The 24,005-nt window shown below is 50.2% G+C and overlaps 1 protein-coding gene across 2 annotated transcripts in view; it reads left to right on the forward strand.

Annotated features, from left to right (window-relative positions):
• RPTOR (regulatory associated protein of MTOR complex 1) overlaps positions 1-24,005 on the forward strand; it is a 329,954-nt gene that overhangs the window by 145,855 nt on the left and 160,094 nt on the right. For both annotated transcript variants that reach the window (XM_032429799.1, XM_032429800.1), the window contains 2 exons: positions 1,007-1,153; positions 15,189-15,364. In XM_032429799.1, coding sequence (XP_032285690.1) covers positions 1,007-1,153; positions 15,189-15,364 — 323 coding nt within the window. The remainder of the gene's footprint in view (positions 1-1,006; positions 1,154-15,188; positions 15,365-24,005) is intronic.

Raw genomic sequence — 24,005 nt, forward strand, 5'->3', positions numbered from 1 at the left:
CCTCCGTCACAGACTTCCCTAGGCCCTGCTGCGTACTCTTGTCTTCTGCCCTGTTTTCCTGGCGTGTTCTCACCACCCTCATGGTAATACCAGAGGCGGTTACTGTGGGTCAGCTGCTAGAAATGCAGTCCCCTTCACTGCACGCGTGCAGAGCTGACTGATGCCAGCTTCGCCAGGGGAAGGGTACGTGAGGGGGTGTTCCATACAGAAGGGTCGCGGCAGACTGTTGCCTCTGAGTGAGGATCGTCCTCGTTTCTCTAGTGAGGTGAGAACATCCTGCTCTGCGATTACCAGTCATCTCTTGAGTGTTTTCGAGTACTGAACAGGACAGTGTGTCCAGAAAAATATTGCACTTAGTGGATTCATGTTAATAAGTTTCTGTTCTGTGGTTTGAAAAAATCAGAGTGCCAAATCACTTGCATCCTTTAAGTGTGATTTCCAAGTCATCTGGAGGATTAAGTGCTTATGGGTATCTCTGAAATAGAAGGTACAATGGAGAAAACATGCAAATTTTAGCCTAGGCAGCTCCTCAGAGCATTTCCCTGGTAAGTGAGGTGCATGGCACATTCTAGAAGCACAGACAAGTCACAGAGGAAGATGGTGAGCAGGGAAAGGGGCACATGTACGTCCTTTAAGTGTGTAAGAGGAGGCCATGGTTTGGTTCCCAGGGGTGGGAGAGGAAGGTAAATGACGAAGCCCTGCTGGTAGGACACGTGGAGGGAAATCCCGCTGTGGGCAGGGGCCCATGTTTCCAGGAAACAGCCAGCCGCTGAACTCAGTGGCGACTGCTGAGGAGCTTCCGGGGCCGCCGTCCGGCACTCACAGGTCTGGGTACAGCGGCACGCGGGCACACCCCGGGGGCTTAGTTTGCTGTGATTGACCGCATGTACGAGCGGTGACTCAGCCCTCCGTGCCGCCTGGCCCAGCGTGTCATCCCTTCCTTGTCGTGCTTGGCGGTCCTGTGCAGGAGGCGTAAGTCACGCGTGCACTGTGTTTTGTTTTCCAGAACTACACTCAGTACATCCCTCTGTCCATATATGACCTGCAGACGTGGATGGGCAGCCCGTCGATATTCGTCTACGACTGCTCCAACGCTGGCTTGATCGTCAAGTCCTTCAAACAGTTTGCCCTGCAGAGGGAGCAGGAACTGGAGGTGAGGCCCCCGCCCCAGGACTGCTGCTGAGTTTCCCATTTCCTCCCAGCGGGGGGCGGGGGGCGACTCCCTCAGCGTGCTCGGGGCGCCGTGGTGGATTCTGTGACAAGGAGCTGGAGAGGCACTCGGCACGAGCCTCGGGCTGCATTTTTACATCTCATTTTATTCTGTGTCATTTTTAGTCTAAACATTAATTAAGTGATAACATTAACAGAGTTGATTTGCGCTCCAGTGGTCTCTGCCTCTGAGATAAATGTTAAAGTAAAGCAGACACATCGATTTTAGGAGAAACGGACCCATATCTGGGCATAGCCATCAATTCTGCATCTTTGTTATTGTCCCCATCGTGTGTGTGTGCGTGTGCGTGTGTGTGTGAAAAACACCCCACTGAGCTAAATACAGAAAACGAACTCAAACATTTGCCATCAGTCACTTCTGTTTGAGGAGCTGGAGAGCCGGTGCCGCGTTCTGCTCACGAAGAGACATTTCACTCGGTTGTTTTAGTTAATATTTGATGTTTGAACCAAACAGTGAATTCTGAAGAGAAATTATAGAGGCATTTTCAGTTAAGACACCTCCATCCTGTGGTCTGCGCGAGCGCGTGGGAATAAAATATTCTGCAGCCTCGAGGGGATGATGAATTCCGATTGGTGGCAGTGCAGGAAATTCTCAATTCCGGAACAAAAATGGTCCTGAGTACATGTTTCCTCAAGCCGTTTTGGGTCTATTCAATTTTAATGTATTGTTGTGCTTTTCATGTTTCGTCAGAGGATGTGGATGAAATAATCAGCAATAAAATTTGGAATTCTATGTGGTAGAATTTAAAATTAACATGTCATGCAGTTTAATATTTTATATTTATAAATGAGGTCCCTGTGCAGAACATGGCGTAAGAGTGACTGATAAATATGGTGCCCTTTATCCTTGGAAATGGGGCCCAGCTCCACGAGGCATGATTTTTGCATTCTGTAATAAGAGAAGGGGGAGACCACGTTTTGTATCATCCGATTATTACCATGCTTTTAGGCTTTTCATCCACGTTTACCCAAGGGACAGGTTATCTAATGAGCACTAAAGACTCAGAGCACCTAGAGGTGATTTGCTTTTCCTCACATTCAAGTAATAAATACTGCAAAAAAGGTTTTTCTTTTTTACACTTAAAATATGTAAATGAAATGCCAAAGAATGCTGCCTGATTTTTATCCCAATTCATGAGCTTCAGGGTGGTAAAGGAAAAACAGTACGTCTGCCTCCGCAGATCACAGCGAGGTGGATGTGGCCTCTCCCCTCGCGGCCTGAGGAAGGCGGGCGCTTCCCCAGGCATGGGCCTGAGCACCGACTTCCCCACACGCTGTGGGTCTGCCCTGTCACCACCTTGTGCTTTCTGTATGTCGCCAAGCCTTACTCAGCCTTGGAAACTGTTCATTTTGGTGAGCGTGCCAAAAAAGGTTTCAATGCATCTTTTTTGGGGAAAAAATGTTTAATTGACTAATTCCTCATGGGGGAGAGCAAATGAGAAATACATTATCTGAAGTGGCAAATAGATGGCAGTACAAAGTTATACCATATGTTTTATAATTAGCTCTGACTTTTATCTTCCTTCTTTTTTTTTTTAATTACAGTGTAGATAAGTCTTGTGTTTTGCCATCACACTTACTATGATTGGCTATTGTTCAGTTGGTCTCTTGCATAAACAGTGGAAATTAAAATGATAAAATTGGCTCCCAGCTAATATCTTAATGTTTGTTTTAGTCATTTTAAGGTGTGCTATACAAACAGAAATCCTGTGTAGCCTCTTAGCTTTATTCTTCTATGTAATTCTTACCCACTCTACAGTTGGTTATATTCTTTGTCAACTTACAGTACATTGTAACGGCTTTATTGGGTAGGTGATGACATGTGAGCTGAAAGAAGTTGGCAGGTGAAACGGTTTGTGCCAACATTTAAAGAGTAGAGGATGCAAGCGATGGCACAAAATGCATGAAGATGGTTACTCGGACCGGAGAGCCTCCAAGGTGTAAACATGAGCACAGGTGTGAGGGGCGTACGTTTGGAGGGGTGGCCCTTGGCGTTCACATTTTCTGCGGCACCCACTGCCTCTCCGCAGGACCGGGAGGCGCCCCCGAGGAGCGTTGCTGGTGCGGTAGAAGCCCCCTCCCCCCGAAAGCACAGCAAAAGTTACACTCGCAACTGGAACCGCATCGCGGAAAACACGTTGTCTGTCGTCTGTCGCTCAGTCATCTTCTGTACATTTTCCGTTGTGTCGTTACTTTGTAATTTGAACATTAGAGTCAGTCTTCAAATCTCTGTGCTTGCAATGTTCTTTTTAAAGTAAGTAGTTTTATTATTACCAGATTAGGATATGCCATGATTTTAGAGATCAGATAGCACAGAGGGCCAGTGATGGTTGGAGCAGGCCCCGGCCCCACGCGTCCCAGCCAGGGCTCCGCTCCCGAAGGGAACCTCTCTTTCTGCTTCCTCTGCTGAGCATCTCTATAAATGCAGATAACGTGCTTGTGCTGGTGCTTCTCGGTTCATAAATTTTGGGTTGTCCGTGAGCTTTCTGCTATCATACAAACCAAAACACCTGCCACCACAGATCACAGCGCGGTGGACGTGGCCTCTCCCCTCGTGGCCCAAGGAATGCGGGCGCTTCCCCGGTGTGGGCCTGAGCGCCGACTTCCCCGCACACAGTCAGTTCTGATTAAAGACGTGGAGAAGTTAAGTAGAGTTTTGGAGGTAAAGAGACCTGTTACAAGGTAGTTTTAAGTCCCGTTTGTTGTGTGTGTGGGTGGATTCTCCAGGGCAGTTGAAGGGGGTGGCCACTAACTACCCCTCCCACCTCCCCACGGCCACTTAGTTGTACTTACTGGTTTTGGCCTCTGTGTACTTTGTAGCCTTTGCAAATCTAAATAATACCTTTCTGTGTATTTCTAGGTTCATCAGTAGTCAGTGACGTCTTCCAGTTTTTAGGCTTCGTACTCTGACTTCTGTGGCTGTCTTCTGTTCCCTGATTGAGTCCCCGTGCTTGGTGTGTTGGCTGATTCTAAAACGTGACAAACGTCACAACCATGTGAACATCACTCATCGCGTGGCTGAATCGGGTGCTTTGTTTTACCATTTTATAACAGTTTTTGTTTCTTTGATTTTCCTGGAGACTTCCTCTTTTCTTTTTAGATCTCTCACATTTCCTGGGATCGCATCGCATCTCAGAACATGTCCTTCCCGGAGTGTGTTCCTCACCAGCTCCCTGCTGCTCGTTCTGGTGACGGCGCCTCCCAAAGCTGCCGTCCTGGGCTCTCCCTTCAGTGCCAGACCCCAGACCCTACCTCTGCCTCTTCCTTGGTTTTCTCCTTCCTTCTGCTGGGGCAGACCCTCAGGTCAGAACCTAAGGAAGGGTGCGTGGGGTTAATCTTTCTCAGCCCTTCGCTGAGTGTCTGCATCTGAATGCTTCCAGCGGGAAGGGATGGAGCAGCTCACTGCTGGTTTCTAAACCCGGAGTGGTGTGTCTTTGTCAGGAAGGTCTGTGAGGCACGCCATGTGGTCATTCACTGTGCCCCCGCGCCTGGGCCGCTCTCACCCTCTGCTCTGGCGCCCATGGCTCGTGGTGTTCTCTCCTGCCACGTGCAGCATGCCTGTGTGTGTGAGGCAAGAAGAGGTGGCTTCTGGGTGGTACTAGCACGTCTGCCTCGCCCTCCGGCAGCCTGGTGGACTTCCCGTCGTGTGCATGGCTGGCCCTGGGTGGCTTGGCCCCCACCATGGTCGGGATGGCGGCCGGGAATGGCATGGGGCACGAGTATTGGACGACCTGGTGGTGAGTGTCTGCAGCCTTGTGGTGTGTGTGCAAGGCCTACAAGGCACGTGGATGGCAAGTGGGGGCCTGGCCGTGGTGGTGAGTGTAGTAACACCCTTTGTTCCCCAGAGACACACTGGGCTGAGCAGTGTGCCAGCAAGCCGCGCTCCTGAACACAGTCTTCCTGGGACTGGGACTGGTGCTCGGGCCGTTTCTAGGTGGCGAGTGGGGAGCAGGGAGCCTGTCTTCTCTGTACCAGGATGGTTCCTGTACCGCTCGGTCCACCACTCTGCAGCCTCCTCTCCTTGGTGCTCTGCAAGGTTCTTCTCATGATGCCTCCAAGCCAGTCCCACGTCCACCCTCCGTCCTCTGCTCACTGTTGTCCGGTCCACGGCTGCTGGCTCGCATGGTGCCCCCAGCTCGCAGAGACCTGTTGCGTGGACCCTTGTTTTCATAGTGACAAGCAGACTCGATCCCGCAGTGCCCCTGAATCCACAGTGATGGAACCGCCCTGCTTCCCAGGGGCATTCCTGTGTGTGAACTGATACGTGACATCATCACGCATCCGTCACGGTGACTACATTTTATGTCACAGAGTTAAATGAAGTAATTCTGACAAAAGAGAACTAACTGCAGACTCTTCGTGTCTCTTAAGAACGTGTTAAAAGTGCATTCCGTAGAACTATAGACTCCGGTCCCGACAGCACACTGTGAGGCTGCCCGTGGACCTCACTGCCGAGTCTGCGGTTTGCGTCAGGGTCCTGTTTGTGCTACGGCGCCCGTGGGCGATGCCCCACACCACAGGCTGCTTCCCAGCGTGCCAGCAGAGAGGCGTGTGTCGCGACCACCATTCTCCGCGAGGAGTCTGTGTGTGTGTGGATGTGCGGTGTTCTCCGAGCACTGGTTGTGGGGACGCAGGGTGCTGCTGCTGGGGGCTCGGGGCCCGTCCAGCTCCACCGCTCCAGCGCAGCTACTTCGTACCCCCACCCCGTCCACTTGCAGAACTGTCACCTGCAGGTGGTGGAGAAACGAGAAGTCGGTTATGCGATAGCTGTGTTCATGTTCTTCTTTAGGTTTTAAATGATGCTAATTTGTATCATTTGGCGTCCCCCCCTTTCCTGCGTTATGTCCATTTCCCCAAGTACTAACTCTTCTCTTAGGTTTACGTGGATTGTTCTCTTTTATCCGGGAGGCGTGTGATGACTCTGCTCTGTCTCCCATGTTGAAGAATGAAGAGATGCCCCCGTGTATTCGCGGGCGGGAATTCTCAGCCGGGGAAGTGGCCGAGGGGCTGGCTGGCTGCGGGCATGGTCGCCATGCAGGGCTGTTACTTTCCTGGGGCGCCAGCCACCTCACTAGCCACCCTGCTTTGCCCCAGGTGCATCAGTAACTCTTTAGCGAAGAAAACCTGAGTACTTTCCAGGGAGGAGGGGCAAGGGTGGCAGCAGGACAGCTGGTTCCAGGCACGCAGGTGAGCAGTGGGCTGTCGATGACAGGTGTTCAGGTGACTCGGTCTTCCAGCCCACGCCACTCCAGGTTGTGGCCAGTGATCCCCCTTCACCTCTTGCCTCTCTGCACATATTCTGGACAGTTTCCTGCCCTCCTTTTAATAAAGGCTGGCCACGTTCACCCCTCTATAACTTATACTTTCTGCATAGTAAGCAGTACGAATTCATAATAGCAAAGGTTTTCAAAAACTAACAGTGATAAGAAATGTATAATGTACTTGACGTTCTCATACACACACAAAACAGAAGAGAGTTTCATTTGTAATTTAAGAAGAAATGCTACCATTTCAACTGTTTATAGGAGTATGTGGTTTAATCTAAAAATAAATACAGCAGAAGCCCCTTTAATTGGGATCCGGCAGTGGCCGGCTGGGGAGAAGAAAGCCATCCTTTACGGAAGGACAGGGTCCAGTGGGGCAGGCTGGTCTACGGGGGGCTCTGGGGGGCTGCCGTGCTGACCAGAAAGCAGAACGGCTCGTGGAAAAGCCGTGGTGAGAAGCAGCCCCGAGGGCATCGGGACTGTCCCTGCAAGTGGGCGCTGGAGACGGAGCCGTGGGGGAGGGAAGGTGGTGTCAGGGGAGGCACGGAGTAGAGCTGGGCTCCCCATGCCGGGGCCACGGCTGCCGCACGTCTTAGCTGATGGGCTCCACCTCCCTTTACTTGTGCTGCGTGTTCTGTTTGCAGAGCATTTTACGTTTAATCCCTTCGTCTGTGTAACGGAAAGAGCCTGACCAGCCCCCGAACTCTGCTGGGCTGAGTGCCCTCCTGTGGGTTGTGGGGGACACTGAGGTCTCCTCCGTCAGCTCCGGTTACGCTGGTAACCTGACGGCTCGGGGAGGAAGAGGAGTGATTTCTCTGCGTGACAAGTTTTGGAGCCCGCATGGCTGATGGGATCGTGTGGGCCCACAGGCGAGTAGTGTGTGTCGTGGTCGCTCACCTTTTGGGGTGTAACTGCCCCTCTGCTTCCTTCGCAAACACTTCCCGGGGTCTGCACGCGTCCTCAGCGGACCGCACGTGGTGGGGTGTTACATGGGTAATTTGACAATTAGGTGTATGTTGTCTTGTGGTACCTCTTCTACTGGTGTCGTCGGCTGTAATTTAGATCTGCTGTGTAAACCTGTCAGGGACGCCTCATTTGAGGTAGATGTTCAGGAAATATTTACAGCTGTGGTCTCCTAAGTAAATTCACATCTGAATAAACTACCTTTACTTGCCTTCTTTTGATATGTCCATGATTCATCGAATATGTTTGGTCTCTGATTGGGATTGCCTTCCTGAGATGTAAAAAGAAACAAAGAAAAAATGATTAATCCAGATTCATGAATATACTATACTATTTGCAGCCATCATAAAACTGGGAACGTCTCTGAAGGTAAATCTAGAGTTTAATCGTTTTATCTAATTTCATCTGTTTTAAAACATGCCAGGAATTGCTCAGTATTCTGGAGCACCGATCCCGGCCAGAGCCCCGGGCTGTGGTTCAAGCCCCTCTGCCCGGCCCGTTTGTTCTCACAGGGGGTTTCTGTGCCACCTGCCAGGCCCGGAGCCAGAGGACACTGAGGTGATGGCTGACACGCTCTCTTGCAAAGATCTCAGCAGCACAGAGCAGCGGAGCCTCGGGGGCAGCCGTCTTTCCGGCTGCATGAGGCGGGTGAACACGGGGCCATGCTGGAGGAGAAGGTGGGAGGCTGCCAGCCCTCGGGGGGCGGGGGCCAGCACACAGGTGCTGTCTGCGCACGCAGCTCAGAGGCCAGGAAGAAGCAGAAGGCGTGTGCACTGCACAAGAGGAAATGAAGCTGGCTCTTATTGGAGACAGAACAGTCTATGTTGGAATGTCAGTCCTAAGGATCTAACTGACACTGAACGCTGCCCCCAGCAGCAAGTGTCCGTGGAGCATTCATCGACCTACAGCATATCCTGGGTCTTAAAGAGGCCTCAACAAATACGAAATAATTGAAGTCGTAGAGTATGTTCTTTAACCGTAGTAGAATCAACTAGAAGTCAGTGATAAAAAGACAACACAAAAATGTCAGGGAAAAATTAACAACACATAAGTGATGGGTCAGAAGTTCCTACTGCCTGAGTCCGTTTGGGCTACTATAACAGAACAGCACAGACTTGGGGGCTTATGAGCGACAGAAGTGCACTGCTCACAGCTCTGGAGCCTGGAACCCGAAATGAAGGCCTTCTCCGCTGGAGCCCCCTCCCTGTGTCCTCGCATGGTGGAAGGGGCCTCTCTGACACAGGCATGGGTCCCAGAGCCCACCTCCCAGCACCATCACTCTGGGGGGCTCACACTTTCAGGCCACAGCACTATCTCAGGAAGCTACGAAAGGAGAACCAGATGAACCCAGAGTGACCGGCAGAAAGACCAAAGTGGCTGTAAGAGCAGAAATCGCTGGGATTGAAAACAGAGAAAGAGAACACCCATGAAGCAGAAAGCTGCTTCTCGGGAATCCTCAATAGCATGGACCAACACACAGGGGAGGAGGGAAGAATCCGGATCCTGCAAATCATTAAAAGAACAAGAAGGGAATACCCTGGATACCTTCATACTTAGGCATTTGACAGCTTCCAAAAATGGACCAGTTCCTCCAGAACCACAAACTGCCAAACCCCCAACCAGGATGAAATAGATAATGTGAATAGTCCAATAATCACTAAGGAAATTGAATTTGTAATTTAATAGTTCCTGACAAGGAAGTCTTCAGGCCCAGGTGGTTTCACTGGAGAACTGCACCAAACATCTGAAGAAGCATTCATACCAGGTATGCACAAAGCTCATCCAGAAGATGGAAAGGGGAAGGAATTTTGTTATCCTGCTGTTGAAAGGGACACACAGGACAAAGGAAAAAATAAAACACCACAAACCACTCTCTCTCACACACTTACATGCAGAAATCCTCACACAAATAAGAGCAGATCAGTTCTAGCGATCTCTAAAAGGAATTATACTCGATGACTGAGTGGGATTCTTCAGCTGTACAAGTCTGGCTTAGTAGGTAAATCAATGAATGGGATCCTCCCACCAACAGACTAGAGAAGAAAGACTGTGTGATCAAATCAGTTGATATAAAAAAAGCATTTGACAAAATCCAGCACACTTTCAGAACAATACCTCTTAGCAAACCAGGGAAAGGGGGACCTTCTTCAGCTGGACGAAGAGCATCTCTGAAGAGCCTACTGCCGTCCCCATACTTACGGTGGGAGACTGCGATCAGAAGCGAGGCGGGGCTGTCTGCTGTTCTTACTGCACACAGTGCTGGCAGTCCTGGCCCGCACCAGACGGCAGGAGAAGGACATCATCCCTCGCCAGGGAGACGAGATCAAAACCACAGTGTGAGGCATGCTTCACGCGCACCGAGATGGCTAAAATAAAAACGATGGGCAGATTCTCAGTGCTGGCAAGGACGTGCTGGCGGGAATGTGAGGTGGTGCGGCCACTTGGAAAACAGCCTACCAGCTCCTCACCCGTTAGAGCCGCCGTGCGACCCAGTGATTCCACCCCTGGCTTGTACCCAGGAGAACTGAAAACATATGTTCACACAAAAACGTGCACACACGTGTTCATAGCAGCACTACTCACAAAGCCAAAAGATGGAAATTCTCTTCTTGAAGTACAAGGCTGCAGAATTCCTTGGTGCCTCCTTTCCTTTCCTTGGTGGCCGTGTAGGAGTCATTGGGGGTAGAATTTGGTTGCAGGCTCGAACTACATCCTCCCTGAGGAATAGAGTGATTCTAGAGCATGTTAACAACTTTTCAGTTGCTAGTAGCTAAAAGGCTTCGTGCAGTCTGTGGTCCATTTGAGTGAGCTCTGCGGGTGATCCTGACAATCTTGCTACAAACGGGCTCTTTTCTGCCCTTTGACAGGCAGCTCTGAGGGCTCCTGGGCATCAGGGAGGCCTTCATCCAACAAGAGTGACTCCTGCCCTCCTGGACAGCAGGTCGTCCCCAGCTGTGGGACCACGGGGCTGTTAAATTGCTACTTAGTATTTGATAGAAACTTACGTAAGTTATTTCTGAGAAATTAACTGCTGCTTTTAGCTGCTGGTTTTAGTACACCGTGTCTGTCACACGACAGAGGCCACATCACTCTCTGGAAGGAGCTGGGTCAGCAGTAGACGGAGTCCTTTACGGATCTCGGTCTCTTTGCACTTTGCAAGATGTCCACAGTAAGCAGACACTGTTGAGTTGAGCACGGAAGCCGCTAGAACCCGAGTTACTACCAGTGGATGTTATTCTCACAGATGCACCTGGTAAAGGCCCCTGAAGTTACGGAGGTGTCTCGTGCATGTGTGTGTCCATGGGAAACAGAAGCAGCAAGATGTTGGAGTTTTGTCGAGAAAACAAGAGACGCAGGCGTGCCCCCGGCAGCCCCAGCCGCAGTGCGTCTGAGGTGAGTGCTTCCTGGCCCTCACCAGCTCCGCGTGACCCACACGTGTGGGACACGTAGCAGATGCCTCTGTTGGATCTGCTTGCTGTGTATCACATCTCCAGAGTTTTCTGGACCCTTCCCAAATCCTCCAGAAGGCTCTAGTGAGTTTTAAAACTGGAAATTGTTTCCTGTGTTTGAGTCTCTAGATTCCCTGGGAGAAACCCCCTTGGGTGAAGGTGCGTGTCCGGGATGCCCTTCAGGGTGCGTGGTGGCTCCCAGCTGGTGCTGTTCACGTCTGTGCCTGGGCGGCTTTTCAGAGTTGTCTGAGTTGCTGGTGGTTACCATACGTGCAGGCTGTTTCCAAAGAGTAAATTCGATGAGAAGGTCAATATCTTAGATAAATACAAAACCAAAACAATGTCTGGGAAATAACTCATTCATTAAGATAGGTGTTTGCCTTCCTAGGTTAGCGAGCCCAAAAAACAGTGACTCATTGGTGGAATCCTTTGCCCTGGATGTCATTTTTTATAATGTTACAGCATAATGATCCCTAAAGCAGAGCTTTCGTGTTCCTTCTGTGTGCCCGGTGGCATGATGGGAGGAAGAGACTGTGACCGAACGCCTCCCGCTGAGCAGGTGACGCCCGGTCACTGCAGATCATCTCTCCCGTTTATGCGAGGGCATGCTGCGAGGGGCTTGCGGAGTCATCGGGTTTCTGTCAATGCCGATTTTGAATTGGGAAATTTAATTTCTAGTGGACATATTGGGAATACAGACATTCCTCCACGTACCTGTCATTTCCTCCTTAGGCAGCCACAGAGTACCTCCTGTGCCCAGGGCTTCGGGGGCTTTGGGCCAAATGCTGGTGAGGCCCAGGGTGCGGACAGCGTAGCCTCACCGCCTGCCAGCACCTGGGAGCACCGCCCGGGGACCAGACAGGACAGACTTCTGCACGGCCAGGGGAGGCCTCACCAAACCCGCCGAGCTCCGCCGTGTTGGCAGCGTGAGAACCGCCCGCCTCTACCCCCTGCGAGCCGCGCACAGCACGTGGGTGCTCCAGGCCCGGGGGGCGTGAGATTTCAGACGCTCGTTGAAGACACAAGAAGAGCCACAGTGTCCGTGCTTGTGGCCGGAGGGCCTGCTGTTCCGTTCTCAGCTCCGTCAAAGAGGTAGCTTAACACAGAAGCAAATCATAAACCCGAAGTTTCAAACCAGGGAACCTCCAGGATTTCTGCTATGAAAATAGACGTCTCTCTGAAAAGGGAAATGAGAATGTGGAATCTACTTTGTACATAATGGCCGTATCCCCCTCTGAAGTCAGCCCTGTTTGCGCTTCTCCGTGTGGGCACGGGCGCTCCTGAATGCCTGCCGCCCACCAGCGATTCCCACCGGACTCCACGGAGGTTTGCCAGGCCTGCCCGAGCCTGGCAGCCCGGTTCTGGAGCCAGGGAGGGGGCACTTGCAGCCAGTGCCGAGGCCAGAGCGTCCCCCCATCCCTGCCCTGGCCCTCTGACACACTGCCAGCCTCCCGGTGTTGCTGTGTGACTCAGGCCTGACGGGCCACAGACCCACCTGGTGCGGAAGATCTCTGGGCCAGATGACTCGGAGTTCACTCACTCCACTCACGTCCTTCTGGGTGGGGCCGTCACAGCAGCTCTCGGAGCCAGTCTCCTGGGGAGCAGGTGCTCCGCCGGCTGTCTGAGCTGGGAGCGGGATGCGGGGAGAGGATTTGGGGTGTGACTCTGCCGTCTGTTTCCTCTCTGCTTTATTATGTATTGTGAAGGAGAGTGAGTGTGGGGGTGGGAGGGCAGAGAGAATTTTTTTTTCTAATTTAATTTAATTTTTAAGGAAGATTTTATTTATTTGACAGGGAGCACAAGTAGGCAGAGAGGCAGGCAGAGGGAGGGGGAGATCCCCACTGAGTGCAGAGCCTGACATGGGGCTCGATCCCACGATCCTGAGATCACAACCTGAGCTGAAACCAAGAGTTGAAACCTGAGCCACCCAGGTGCCCCCGTTTGCTTTAAAAACCCAGTCTCTGGTGAGGGCTGCACAATGAATGTACTCAGTGCCGCCGAACCATACACTCAAAATGGTTAAAATGGTAAACTTCATGTTACCTGTTTTTTACCACCATTAAAAAAACCCATTCCTCAAAAAGTTGTATTTTTTATTAAAACTTTAATTTTTTTTTATTATTAAGTATAGTAGTATTTGGTATTCTGGGCATAATGCTCTTGGTGCAGAATGGGTTATTAATAAAGCTGCAGCCTTTACTACTTTCCATTTGAGAAGTTTGAGGTGAAGAATAAGGTTTGATCAGCAGTGTGGTGACACCTCACGTCACCACCAGTGTGCCGCATGTGAGCTAGGGCCCTGGTCGGCAGAGCCCGCAGGGCGCCGCCCGTGTCCGGTTGGGGGTCTCAGCAGCGTCCAGAGGGGCCGATGCAGCCCGGAACCCGGAGCAGCCTCATACTTGTGTGACCCCGGCGCCGACCGAGGGACGAGTCGCACACGCCATTCCCTGGGGGCTCTTCTTCCTCATCGTGAAATGTCTCTAAGAATGGAAATAAAACTTACCTTACGGGGTTGTTTTCAAAAGCACGTGAAATAGTAACAGGGAAAGAGCTCAGAGAAATGTGGACAACTGTGCAGACAGGGCTGGCCCGTGAGGAGCAGACGCGGGGAGTCGTGCCCGGCCCGGTCCAGGCAGGACGCAAAGCCGTGGCCGGCGATGACTAGCCACGGTCCCTCGTGTTCCTCGCGGAGCCGCGACGGTCCACGGGGAGGAGGGAGCCCTGCCCCTCTGGCGCTTGTAACCCAAGGAACCCGTCCGCTTGCCCGCGCTCTCGACCCTCACCGTGCTGGGGCCTCGGGACCGGGCGCCAGGGGAGGGCTGCCGTCACCGCGCTGCTCTCGGGGGGGTGCGGGCCGCCTGCGTTCGGGCCACGGCAAAGAGCGCTCCTTCCAGGCAGCTCGTGGCTGTGTGTGGGTGCGTGGGCTCCGAGGTCCCGGACGTTGTGTGGGCCCCGCACAACCAGCATTGTTTGGGGTTTAATTTTCTTCATGTTAGTGACCTGTGACCTTGCCGCCTCGTCCCACGCGCAGCTGACGGGCGGGAAGTGCGAAGCCCCTCTGGCCGCCGTGCAGTGTTGTCCGCTTGCCCTCTGCTGCCACCGTGCCTTCCCTGGCTCCCAGGGGGGCCGCCGGCCACCCCGCGCCCCGCCGTGGAAGCCCTTCCCTGGGGGGCTCGTGGCAGAGGCCCGGAGGCCCGGATTGCCACACGAGTGCAGCGCGTGCCGCCTGTGTAGGGAGGGAGGGGTCCCAGGCCGTGTGCTGGCGCGAGTGGTTCGGTTGTCTGAGGGTCCCAAGTTTTGGCGAATTCTCTTTTTCACGAGGCTGCCCCTCAGTCCACAGTAGCTCGCGTGGCGCCTTCCGTCCTACGACGTGTGTGTGCTCCAGGCCTCACTTCCGGGGCCCCTACCGACCAGTCTCGGGAGGAAACGCCAAGCAAGTATTACTAGCCCTGCTTCAAAGGGAAATTAAATTCTGCGTCAAAACAGGACGAAACACAAGAGCCCCCTCCCTGGTTACAGAGTTAACACACACTTGTTAGCAGGACGTTTTGAGACGTGAGGTGCAGAACATGGAACCAGCCGGCCGGCCGCGGGCACTGAGCCCTCTGTGTGTTTGCAGCCTGCCCCCGTGGGCACACCCATGCTCAGACTCTGCCGTCTGCTATTCGGTGGTGGTGGTGTTCACTTTCTATACCCTGAACATCGTCCCTTGTCAGTAAACACACCGAAATAAGTGATGCTGGGTTAAAGACTGGATTTTTTTTTTTTTAAGGTTTTATTTATTTGACAGAGAGAAAGACAGCCAGAGAGGGAGCACAAGCAGGGGGAGCGGGAGAGGGAAAAGCAGGCTTCCTGCGGAGCAGGGAGCCTGATGCAGGGCTCGATCCCAGGACCCTGGGACCATGACCTGAGCCGAAGGCAGATGCTTAACGACTGAGCCACCCAGGCGCCCCAAGACTGGATTTTAAAATAAACGCTAAGACACCATGCAAGACCCGGAGGGAAATACACGTGAACGTTGGGATAATCACAGCATAAGGAGGGACTTTAGCATGGAAAACCGTAGAGTGAACTTATTTCCCGGAGACCCACCTGGCGCTGTCAGCGGAGGGAACTTGGTAACGGGCGTGAGGCCGCGTGCTGCAGGAGGGCACGCCACAGCGGCCTCTCCGGGGGCTGTGGGGCTGCCTTGTGAGTCTTTCCTTCGGGGCCACGTGGCAGCTGACGCTGTAGTTGTCCACGACCACTAAGCCACTCTTTCCCTTAACGTTCTCCCCTGCAGGTCGCTGCCATTAACCCAAACCACCCACTCGCGCAGATGCCCCTGCCCCCGTCCATGAAGAACTGCATTCAGCTGGCAGCCTGTGAGGCCAACGAGCTCCTGCCCATGATCCCCGACCTCCCGGCCGACCTGTTCACGTCATGCCTCACCACCCCCATCAAAATCGCCCTGCGCTGGTAAGTGGCTGCTGCCGTGACCTGGGTTTTACAGACCCGAGTGACGGGCGTAAACTCAGCCTCCCGAGGCGCAGGCTTTACTCGCGGAGAATTAAAGAAGCGTTCTCCTTCTTGGGTGAGTGGCGCGTGCGGGTTGTTGCCTTGTGGTTCCGAGAGCACCTGTCCGTGCCGGTCAGCTGTGGGAGCGTCCCAGCAGCAGCACTGGTCTTTCTGGAACGCGGCTGTCGTGACGGGGAGTGCTGTTTGATCCCTGACAGTACACCGAATCACGGTCCTGTCCCGCTGCGCTCTTCGTCGCGGTCCATGTTCTTGAGAACGTGACCGACGACATGGGTGGTCACTCCAAACTGTAGAAGCTGCATTAAAGACCCTGCGTCGCTGACGGGACCCACCCTGGGACGTGCGGGCTCTGGCCTCCAAATCCAGTTTCTGCCGCCGACCCCCCTGCCGCTCCTTTGTTCCACCCTCTTCCGTGTCGTGTTTTGCCGAGAAGCTTCCGTGCAGCATGTGTGCAGCTGGGAGACAGCAGAGGCCCAGGAGGTGCAGGGAAGCACACAGATGGGTGCTGTGGCCTGGGCTCTGGGGCGCTTTCCAGGGCTTTCTACCAGGAGGCACACAGACCCCTGGTCCTTCCCACAAGTCCAGAGAAGCCGTGAAACACGTGTGGACCCTGGGGGCTGACAGCGGAGTCAGTGACTAGGACCGAGCTGCTCGCTTGGACGGAAGCTTGGACTTGCTGCTTGGCTTCTGTAGCAATGTTCCCCATCAGCCCAGTGCCCCCGGGGTGAGAGATTCATGGTGCTAGGCTGGCTGAGCAGCACCCCCTGCCACCCCCTACCCTTGCCCCCAAATCCCAGGGAGAGCCTCCTGTAGGGTGACTTACCCCTGAGCAGTGAGTGGGGAGGGGGAGCTGTCCACAGGGCCCAGCAGAGGGGTGACCCACCGTACCCCTCGGTGGCCTGGGCTTATCCCCCAGATGACACAGACCAGCACTGCCTAGGGACGTTCTCCACTGCACCCCGAGAAGCAGAAATCAACAGCACAGGGCACAGCCAACACGGACAAAAGCTGCCAAACGTCCAGCCCCAAGTGTGGGCATGTGATGGGGAAATGAAGGAAGACTCAGGAGAAGGCAGACTGCGAAGTGGAATATGAAAACGTGCCCAGTGGAGACCTAGGAAGAAGGAACACGGGATGGGATTCGTGGTAGGGGAGGGCGGCTGCAGCCTGGATCGGCTGGAAGGAGACATTGAGGAGCTCGGGGCGGCAGCTGGGAGGGACAGAGAACAGGCCAGAAGGGCAGGTGGCACAGAGAGAGAGAGACGCTCCCACGTGCAGGGACAGGTTGGCAGAGGTGCTGCTCCCTGAGGGTAACACGGCCACATTCCCGGGACGTGGGGAAGAGGCAGAAACTCAGGCGCCAGCCCGCCAGGAGGATACTCGGGCTCCACCCGTCATCCCCCTCCACGTGGGTGCAGCTCTTTGAATGTGGGTCTTCACTCATGAGGCGGTTTGTGAGGTTTTTTTTGTAACTGTCTGCACTGCTTGGTGGCTGCCAGGAAAGATTATAGGTCCCTGTGATGCGTGCGACCGCAGGAGGATCTCCGGTCCAGATGATTCAGGAGTCCATTCATTCCATTCAACGTCCAAAACAGACTTTACTGAGTCCCACAGTGTACTTCAAACCTACACTGAGCGCTGTAGGAGATGCAGAGAAGCGCCTTGCCCTCACATTTAGAGTCTAGCTGAGGAGACAAGCTGCGGCCTGAAAATTAATGATGTACATGCAACCTTGACGTGAGGCAGAGGGCATCTGAGTGTCGCAGGCAGCTCGGGGTCAGGACTGAACGCATGCCTGTACCAGGAGCTCTGGTGTTCCAGGGACGCAGACACTCTGAGGGCCAGCGGGACGCGTGGAGGAGACGCAGCCCGACGGGGTGGCCGTCGCCGGGGTGACACGCGTGCCTGAGAAGAGTGAGCACGTGCGTCAGCCTGATCACATAGGAAGGTGTGGGGAGGGGTGTAGGTCAGGGCTGGACCGTGTCAGATGTGGGTGCTTTGAATGCTGAGCCATGGACCTGGACTTGGAGGACTGGCAGGGAGAGTCCAGTTGGTGTTTCTGTGGGAATGTGACGTAGTAAGAATAGTGCTGTAGGGAGATGATCCATGGAATGACGGGGAGGCTGGGCCACACTCAGGCCTTTCCACAGCCCGATCCAGTCCCGATTCGGTCCCAATCTGGTCTCAGTCTGGTCAAAGGCGGCAGCAGGAAGGTGGGACTCTGTGGGCAGGAGCTCCTGCAGATGCATCTTGGAATCTCCTGGGGAGCAGGCCTTGTATCCACTCATTTTCCCGCCCCTTGCTTCAGGATTTCCTGCCCTTCCTGCCCCTGTGCCCCCTGCCTCAGGAATGATGCTACGGGCCAGGTGTGCTCAGGGCCTCCGCCTCCCCCACGCCCCCGGGCTGGGGCTGATTTGATGGGACTCTCACAGGGCACTTACGCAGGTTTTCAGGCAGGTGGTGGAGAAGCAGGAAGGGAGGGAGGAGAGAAGGCACGAGGAGCCTGGAAGGGAATCTGTACCCCCCCCCATCCTCGCCCCCCAGCACACCTGCCACCAGGTGGGCCCGAGGGTCCCAACATCCCAGTGCGGTGAGCGGATGTCCCTCGCCCGCGTCTCCAGCACGCTCTTTTCCATCTTGGTCAGGAAGGACTTGGCATTCACTAGGGAAGCTGCTGTCACTTGGACGCCGGTCGACCCGCACACAGTCTCGAGTGGGTCCCTGCCCTCTGACCGGGGTGTGGGCTTTCACCCTACTACGACATGATGCATTATCTCAGGAGTGCCCTGAGATCCTTTTTGGAGTTAGGATATGAATAAAACTTGTAAAAGTAAGCGTTTAGTAGGAAGCACTGTGATAAACAACTCAAACTCACAGGGCCACCATCAGATGGACGTTGGAATCAGTAGGTCACAGCTGCAGGGGACGGTCATCAGATGACCACTGTCTGGAACAACAAGGCGCTGTTCCAGGTGGGAGGATCTCTTACGGTGAACCACTCTGTGCCACACCGAGGAGTTGAAATTAGCTTGAACAGAACTGTCCTTATGATGGCGATAAACCATAATCGTCGGAAGCCTCGTTGAGTGAAATGGGCGCTTGTCTGTAACAGCTGAGTTGAAAACCACCAGCTTTTTTTAAATGGAGAAAGGAAAAGTTTAGTAGGTAGAACTCATTTATATTGTTAGGGCTAAAGTTTTGTTTTTTCATGTAAAAAGTCACTATTTCCTGTGTGCTGGGTGGCTCAGTCATTATGCATCTGTCTTCGGCTCAGGTCATAATCCCGGGGTCCTGGGATCGAGCCCCACATCGGGCTCCCTGCCCTGCAGGAAGCCTGCTTCTCCCTCTCCCACTCCCCCTGCTTGTGTTCCCTCTTTCACTGTGTCTTTCTCTGTCAAATAAATAAAATCTTAAAAAAAAAAAAATAGTCACTATTTTCCAACTTCAAGTAGAATATGCATTCTTTGTAGAAATTAACTACAAAGCAAGTAGAAGTTTTGATTATTCAAGATTTTATCATCTTTAACACAATCAGTGTTAACTTTTTGGTGTATTGCCTGTCAATCTTTTTCTCTATGCACGTACATTTCTGCATTGATGTAATGAAACTGCATTTGCAGTTACTTTTACTTAATCTTTAGTGTTAAAATAAATTTATCCTAGATGATTAGGCAACTCTTAGTAAACATCATTTGTAATGATCGCGTAAGATCTCACTGCATTGATGTTTTGTGTTTTATTTTAACTGAAGCCTAGGACTTTAGGATTTAGAATTCCGGTAAATAAAGATAGAAGAGCTCAGAGAAACTCTAGGATGGGGGTCTGCCAACTTCTTCTGTAAAGGGCCAAATAGTAAGTTGTTTAGGCTCCATGGGCCCGAGGGTCCCAACTGCGCTGATGCAGCATGGAAGAGCCGTAGGCAGTATGTACACAGATGAGTGGGGCTCTGTTGCAATAAAACTTTATTTGTGAAAACAGGCAGCGGGTCCTACCTTGCCAACTTGTACTTTAGAAAATGGAACCAGGATCTTACCTGCAGACGACTGCTGTACTCATCTACTGGTCAGGAAATAACCTAAAAACAGGCCTCCTCCCCCGTCCTTCCTTCCTTCCTCCTTCCTTCTCCGGATGTAAATAAGAGGATGGCTTTTAGCGACACTGCACTCAGTACAGCCAGGCGCAGTTGTGGAGAATACTGTACGCTTTATACACATACGATAGTCTTGCTTTCTATGTACGAGGTGTGTGTGTTCGTATCTGGTGGTAAGCGTGTTTATGAATCTTATTTAATGATGAAGTAGTTGTTGGAAAATGTTGTTCTCTGATTTTCTCTTAATGTTTTGCTTTAGTCTTTCTTGTTTTCAGAAACAGGCAATTTCAGTAATTCTGAAATGAGCAAGTACATTGTTCCCTAAAGAAGTGATTACCTTGCTCACCATGTGTATCAGTGTAGTATAAGGGTCTAAACTATATGTTTTCTTGGCTTTTTCTACTTCTTGGATTGGTGGCAGAATGCCATTTTAAATTTATCATGGGTATATTTGTGTGCTACTGAAAATTATAACTCAGTGCTACTTAATTTGCAGTGGGACTTGCTATAAAAGAGATTGATGCCTTATTGTACTGTGTAGCATGGAATCGTATTGTTTATTAAAGAAAATGATAGACATTATTTTGGATTGAATAGAGCTCAAGAAACTTGTTTCCTTCCTTTCAATTAAGTTGAAGAATTTCAAGGAGTTTAAATGTTAATGACGCAGGATTAATGTAGATTTGTCCACATGGGAAGTCTTGCCCTCATGTTCACCAGCAAGAGAGGCGAAGGAGAGAGGGAGTCCCCAGACGGGCAGGCAGAATCCGCACCAGTGTCAGGCGTCCACTCGGGTTTGAATCCTGGCTCTACCATTTCTAGCCGTGCAGCCTCCTGTCCTCGTTCTGAAGGCAGGACCAGAGATGCCCCCTGCCCTCCAGGCTCGTCGTACAGGCTGAATGAATTGATTTGTGCGGTGGCACTGATGATGCCCAGTACATGCTAGCTGCTCTTATTACTGTGATGGTAACATTTCAGCCAAATTGAAGAACAAGTCAGGACAGTCGTGATGACTCAGCAGAGAAGAGAGGGCTGAAATCTTAACCCTGGACTGGAGAAAAGCCAAAGAGAAGGGGCACCCCACTATGACCTTTCTCATCGCACTGTTTGTGAGATAAACTAACCGAAGCTTCAGCGCTAGGGCATCATGGGTAAAATATCAGGTAGAATTGGTGAACAAGGTTTATATATACGAGGTTTATATATATATACACACGCACATAACTGATCTCAAAATCATAATCATATTTATAGATTTTAATTTGAAAAATCTAAATTATATGGTCTTTATAAGAACCGAAAAAGAAAAACACATTAAACTATAAATAGAAGAAAAGAAATTTTTTTTAAAAAGGCAAAAATAAACAGAAAATGCACCAGAAAAATCTAGAAACCCATGAAACTAGATGTTAATTTTTGAAAAGTTCAGTAAAATTGTTTAAATTCTCTTTGGCATGGTCAAAACCAGAAAGGAGACACAGATTACCTATATCAGAAGTAAAAACAGGGGCATCACTACAGACCCCACAAGTATTAAAAGGGTTATAAGGGAATCCTTTTAAGTATAAAGGACTTTATTCCAATAAATTGTACATCTTAGATGAAATGGGTGAATTTTGTGAAAGACACAAATTACCACATCTGGCACAAGAGGAAAAAGAAAATCTGGAGAGTTTATATCATAAAGAAACTGAATTACAGTTAAAAGCCTCACTAAGAAAACTCCAGGCCCAGATATTGTTATTAATGAATTCTCAGATGTTACACAAACTCTTTCAGAAAATAGAGGAAGGGGGATCATTTTCTATCCCATTCTGGAGGCTAACTTTCCCGAACATCAAAGTCAGACAAAGACTGTGCCAGTGGGGAAAAAAAAGAACGCACAGACCAGGATTCCTCATTAACACAGATATAAAAATCCTTAACAAAATATTAGCAAATGAAGTCTGTGAATATATAGAAAGAATACAGTGTTAGAATCAAGCAAGGTTTATCTTAGGAATGGAAGGTTTGTTTAACAGGTACAAATCAATACACTCAATTCATTATAATGTGCTCAGTATTATGAATGTATTCACTCTCCTTTTCCAGAATAAAAGAGAAAAACCATATGATCATCTCAATAGATGCATAAAAAACATTTGACAGAATTCGACACCCGTTCATGACAAATGAATTCAGAAACCAGGAATGGAAGTGAACATTCCCAAGCTCCTACCAGGCATGTAGGAAAAGCCTGTAGCTAACATTGTAGTTAATGGTGAAAGGTTAAGTGTTTTCCCCGGAAGGTTGGAAACAAAACTAAAATGTTCACTCTCACCATTACTGTTCAGTATTGTACCAGAAGTTCTTGTTGGTGCAGTAAAGCTAGAAGAAAATAAAAGGGCGTGCAGATTGGCAAAGAAATAAAACTGCTTATTCATGGACAACATGGTTGTCTACATAGAAAATCATGAGAAGTCTACAAAAACATTTATGGAACTAGTAATTTATTGTAGCAAGTTCTAAGGTATGAGATCGATACCCCCACATCAGTTCCATTTCTATATGGTAATGACGGTTGGAAATTGAAATTTAAAAATATGATTTGCTGTGGCATCAAGATTCTGAAAACTTGGGATGAATGTAAGAAAATATGTGCCAGACCTGTGCACACGACATACAGAAAATCGCGGAAAAAGATACACATACACAGAGAAGTACACTGTACTTAGGGAGTGAAACACTCAGTATTTTAAATCTACCCAACTTGATCTATAGATCCAGTTCAATCCAAGTCAGAATCCTATTTTTTAATCCTATTTTTTAAAAGAAATTGACAAGTTGATTTTAAATTCTATATAGAAATGCAAAGGGTGTTAGCCAAAACAATTTCAAAAAAGAGGCGCATTGGTTTATTTCAAGATTTAATATAAAGTTGTAGTAATCACACCTTGTAGTATTGGCATGAGGACGGCCATAGAAATCCGTGGAACGGAATACAGAGTGCAGATGTAGACACACACGTGTATGCCCAATTGATTTTGGACAGAGGTACCAAGGTAATCTGATGGAGAAAGACAGTCTTTTTAACAAATGCTGTTGGCTGTTCATTCAAGAGAAACAAAAACCCTCACCCTTATTTTATACTCTATAGAAAAATTAACTTCTGACCTTATACAAATTAAAACTTGTAGATGAAAACATAAGAGAAATTGTTGATAATTTTTTAGACATGACCCAAATAACACAAACCATTAAAAACATGGATCATTTGAAGTTCATCAAAATTAAAAATTTCTGCTGTTTCATAGACACCGTTAAGACACCTCATTGGAAAGATTTACAATATGCGTGTCTGACAAAGACCTGTACAGAGAATATAGAAAGACCTTTGAAAAGTCAAGAAGACAGCCCAAATTTTAAATAAATGGCCAAATGATTAGAATAGATGCTTTACAAAGAAGACACGTACATGGCTGATAGACACATGAAAGGTGTGCAGTGTGTTGTGGAGAATGTGGACCATCCGAAGCTTCTCATACATTGCCAACGGGAACGCAAAGTAGTACAGCCATTTCAGAGATCGGTCTGGCCATTTCTAGTGATGTTAAACACGGCCTGTCAATTCCACACCTATGTATTTACCTGAAGGAAGAAAACCTCTGTCCACGGAAAGATGTGCACGTGAATGTTCCTAGCAGCTCTGTTGTTGATATCCCAAACCTGAAACAACCCAGATGTCCATCAGCAGGTGAACGGATAATCAAATTGGGCTCCGTCCACACAACAAATGACCTCTTACCAATAAAAAGGAACCAGCTATTCATAACAGCATGGGGTCACACATGGCAGACACTGGGTGGACGGCCCTTTGTGAAATGCCTGCACTTTAAAATCATGTCTCCTTTTGTTTCTCTTAAGTATCAGCTGACCATATTAAAGTGCTGCCCCAAGGCTCAGCATCAGCAATAATGCTAAAAGCTGGGGCGCCTGGGTGGCTCAGTCGTTAAGCGTCTGCCTTCGGCTCAGGTCATGATCCCAGGGTGCTGGGATTGAGCCCCGCATCGGGCTCCCTGCTCGGCGGGAAGCCTGCTTCTCCCTCTCCCACTCCCCCTGTTTGTGTTCCCTCTCTCACTGTCTCTCTCTCTGTCAAATAAATAAATAAAATCTTTAAAAAAAAAAAAAAATTAATGCTAAAAGCTAAGAAATAATGTTTATGGAGTTACTGCCTAGATGACCTATTAGACCAAATTTCAGGCACATGGGGCCTTTGGAAAATCAGCTTATTTCCCTAAGAAAAGTATTTTCTTAAATAAAAATTTTTTTAAGGGCAGTTTGCCTTTTTAATACTGGTTCATGTTGGAGCTTATTTAACTTGTAGTAATTTACTGTTGGCTCACATCCTCTCTTCTCCAGTGTTTATCTAACAAGAGACCCAGGGAATGCATTATCTCAGACGGGATCTTGCCGGCAGTTTAGTGAATCTAAGAATCTTGTGAGAGTTTGAAT

The sequence above is a fragment of the Phoca vitulina genome, unplaced genomic scaffold (genome assembly GCF_004348235.1).
Source record: "Phoca vitulina isolate PV1807 unplaced genomic scaffold, GSC_HSeal_1.0 scaffold41, whole genome shotgun sequence".
NCBI classification, from domain to species: Eukaryota; Metazoa; Chordata; class Mammalia; order Carnivora; family Phocidae; genus Phoca; species Phoca vitulina.